This window comes from Phanerochaete carnosa, assembly GCF_000300595.1.
Source record: "Phanerochaete carnosa HHB-10118-sp unplaced genomic scaffold PHACAscaffold_12, whole genome shotgun sequence".
In the NCBI taxonomy this organism is placed as follows: Eukaryota; Fungi; Basidiomycota; class Agaricomycetes; order Polyporales; family Phanerochaetaceae; genus Phanerochaete; species Phanerochaete carnosa.
The window spans coordinates 1,380,102-1,383,756 of record NW_006767639.1 but is presented as its reverse complement, the minus strand read 5'-3'; the positions used below and the strand labels follow the sequence as shown (position 1 = coordinate 1,383,756).

At 50.2% G+C, this 3,655-nt stretch overlaps 2 protein-coding genes across 2 annotated transcripts; one reads left to right on the top strand and one right to left on the bottom strand.

Annotated features, from left to right (window-relative positions):
• Positions 1–127: 127 nt before the first annotated feature.
• PHACADRAFT_201137 (uncharacterized protein) lies at positions 128–538 on the top strand (the record flags this gene model as incomplete). Its single annotated transcript, XM_007401419.1, has 4 exons — positions 128–182; positions 238–291; positions 346–377; positions 443–538. The coding sequence occupies 4 exons, from the start codon at positions 128–130 to the stop codon at positions 536–538; spliced, it is 237 nt and encodes a 78-aa protein (XP_007401481.1).
• Positions 539–1,350: 812 nt separating this feature from the next.
• PHACADRAFT_201136 (uncharacterized protein) lies at positions 1,351–1,966 on the bottom strand (the record flags this gene model as incomplete). Its single annotated transcript, XM_007401418.1, has 5 exons — positions 1,351–1,599; positions 1,654–1,689; positions 1,740–1,794; positions 1,854–1,869; positions 1,930–1,966. The coding sequence occupies 5 exons, from the start codon at positions 1,964–1,966 to the stop codon at positions 1,351–1,353; spliced, it is 393 nt and encodes a 130-aa protein (XP_007401480.1).
• Positions 1,967–3,655: the final 1,689 nt, after the last annotated feature.

Below are 3,655 nucleotides of genomic sequence, written 5' to 3'. Positions count from 1 at the left end.
CTGACTCGCTCGTCTCTCGGAGGTTCTCGGACTTGGTGGACGAGCGTCGCCTTATGGCACGGCCCCAAGTCGCGTATAAGAACTGCTTAAGACATCCGTTATACCACCAGCATCTTGCGGAATAATCATGATCATCCTCATCCCTTCGCCGCGTGACCCATGCGTGTGGGACGAGGACGTGCGTACGCTCCGTCTATGCTTCCGTGGCCGCGTGCTGATGCTGTTCGTCTCAAGCAGAGGAGTTCCGGCCCGATCGGATGCTCAACGTCAGAGTCGAGAAGTTCCCGGTGCGTGTGCTCCTCTAATAGACTGCGCCGGCTGCACGCTCATACGCTACCGCGCCAGCCCGACGGGTGGCAGTCATTCTGATTCGGCACGTGCGCCTGCATCGTACGCACTACCTGTCATATACCTCCATGTGCTTCGCTGACATGCCGCGCAGGGCCAATTTTTCGCGTGGCAGGAGGCCCAAGTCACGCTTGTCTACCTGATACAGCGCTTCACGTTCTCCATGCGTGATCTGGCGTACGGCCTGTAGCTGCGGCAGCCGCCGACAATTAAGCCGCACGAGTTCTACGTTCAATTAATTCCGCACACAGAACGAGCGTGCCGCGTGAGGCGTTGGCGTAGGATCTGGGTAGATGCCTGTGCAGCGAGAAACGGGAGCTCAGTGGACGTCTTCTGTAGACAAAGCAGTTTCAGGCATCTCCGACGCGCTGGTAGTTCTCATTAACTGGGAGTACAATCTCTATGCCCCTTTTGATTCTACTTTTGACAATCTCGAATGCTGCTTTTTGCATCCACGTTTAGTGCCACCAAAGTCATATGCTTCAGTGCAACATACCTCTGGCTTCCTTCCTGTATGTTCACTGAGATTCTAGTTTTATGTGGACTATTCCAGTTTATGGGCTACCTATGAACACTTGTGCTCCTGCGATTATGGCCAGACCCGGACGGCGTGCGCAGAATACGCCGTCCATCATAACCGATAATGCTAACTGATACTGTGAGCGATATCTCAGAGCACTAGACATCCTGCAGCTGATCATGTTGACAGTACCAGCGAGATGAGCCCGAACGCATAGTGTTGATTTTGTGTGAAGATGTCTGAGTGGATTAAGTGCTCGTCAAAGGCTGCCTTTGAAGATCGCTACTGTGTAGTAACGTTGTACTACCGCCGTGAAATGCATGTATTCGTGTGCCAGCGTTTCTGACGGTATACCACTGAATTGAGGCCATTAAACACCGTAATAAGCTTCGGGCATCTTGCTCGCGTAAGTTACAAATTTCAATATCCGCATAGAAACAGACCATAGCACTCTGGAGTCTGGTACAATACTCAATGCCGGCTCACGCTTCAGCGCCACTCTCATGACATCCCTCCTCTCCCACTTCCGCGACATCACTTTCTTCATCACAAGGTTCGTCGCTCCAGCCATCCTGCAGTGTTCCCTCAATATTTCCCAACCGACCCATTGGCCTTCTGAACTGCATTGCCGGCTGTCCTTGCTGCTGGTCGCTCGCGTGCGTAGAGTAGTCCGACGTTATCGAGCTGGCCGTCCGGAGGTTGATGATGAAGCGGCTGATGAGCATCGGGGGCTGCGTGGGTAGTCCATGATTACAGATAATGCGAACGAAACGTAGGGTGCGCACCAGAATCACTATCGCCGTACTTATTAGTGATTTCTCCTTAAGCTCGACGTCAGCCATCTGATCACGTACTCACGTTGGGGACGCACCGTATCGGAGACGTTGAATGTCATTAGCTGGGCTATATTGACAGCTAGTAGAGCTCTGTGTTCATTGTCACCTGTGAGAAATTTCTTCTAATGCGGCTGTCTCGTTGTACTTACATGAAATACATGGTTCCTGCATGAGTAACTAGGCTTCAGCAATGGGAATTGTGAAGTTGCGTATAGAATCACCGACCATCGCGCAGCAGACACGTTGTTAGCGACGCCCTCATCTTGAGGCGACGGGCATTCATCCAGTGTCTGAACGTCTTAATCCATGTTAGAACGAGCACAATAGCGTCAGCAAGGATGAGGGAGACGCGTGTGATATACAAGACTGTGAGCAAGTAGTATCAGTGCTTGCAATATATTAGAAGTCTTTGACCGCGTAACATACGTCTACATTGCAAAATTATTGTTCTGGAAATAAATCGGCAAGATATGTGCACCCACATGATATATGTTCGTGTAGAGATCTGAGACCCTTCGACGCATACTGTTCCAACAAGCGGGTCCACACCGAGCCCGTACCTTGTCATTACCGCATTGTACTGCATGGAAGCATATAATAGAGCATATGCAAGGTTCAATCATCAGTGACACGCACTATATTCGCCGCAAACGGCACCATGCTCAGTGCGAACGTTATCAACGACCAGACAAAACTCCTATCCCAGACCGCAAAGACGCGCAAGGCGGAAAAAACTGGCATAGTGAACTCAGTGGATGTTTTTGATTTGATTGGACTGCGTGATGCATACGTGCGGTCTGGAGGAATTGAATGAGGGCGAGTACCCAACCCAGGGTATCAATCGGCATACAGCTATATATCGGGTTTCAGTAAGCAACCTGTCGCCCGCAGACCTTACACAAGCTGCCCTTACTCCTGTAGCAAATATTGTCACAGATTGCACAGTGAAAGCACTCAAAGCTCACATTCGCAGTTACCGGCGTAAGGTCCACGACGGCCTCGAGGAGCATACACCATCGTACCGAGCCAAGGAGCACGGAACGTGCAGTGATAGGCCTCTTCCAAACAATATCAATCTCGTTTCCGAAGGTGATTAGTAATTCGTAAGCGACGAAGCCTGAGGGACAGATGCCGCGTGAGTGATAAAATGGGAGGCAAATGATGTACTTGCACACGGAAGCTATTTTGATATAGCTATCTACGGCTTTAGAAGACGAAGGTGTGAGCGTTAGGTTGCTAACTTGCAAGAAAAGACGCCACTTACAGTCGTGAGTAGGCTTAGACAAGTGCTTGGTCTGACTGTGCAGACATACTAGTCAACGTGGGAAAGCGAGGGTGCGAGTTATGCTCAAGGTGGGCTACCGCTTGTACACTCCTTATGAGCGACTTCGCCGCCGGTGTTCTATAAACAGCCACCATTGTAACCTTTTCCAGATGTATTTCCGGATGTGCAAAATTTCACAACTGAGCGGTGTTTCGCCGTGCGGCGTTGAAGATTGCGAAGTGCTTCTGGAGGCGTTGGCACCATAATGCCGGCCCCAATGTCACTAAAACCAGTGTAGAAGTGGGAAATTAGCACATTGAGCTTTGAGGCGATGGAACAGGCCACCAAAATGCTTGAGAATAGTAGGAAACAGGCTTTCCGTGCTCCGTCTATTGAGTCATCAGCAAAGAAATCGATCATAGATAAAGAAAGGGTTGTCATATAAGCGCCTAACAGTGCTGGACAGGCGAAATCAGGCTGGTATTACATTGCAATCTCAACCCAGACCGGTATGTCGATAAAGTTCCGTTCTCATTATGATATCGCTGGAAATGACATGACCTGCTCACCCACATCAGCTCAGATCTCGGCGATAACGTGACGTCACACGTGCCGCTGTGACCTTCCTCAACCTTCGCCTGTATGTCGACTCTTCCGAGACAAATCAAAGGTTTGTTTGACCTCCCC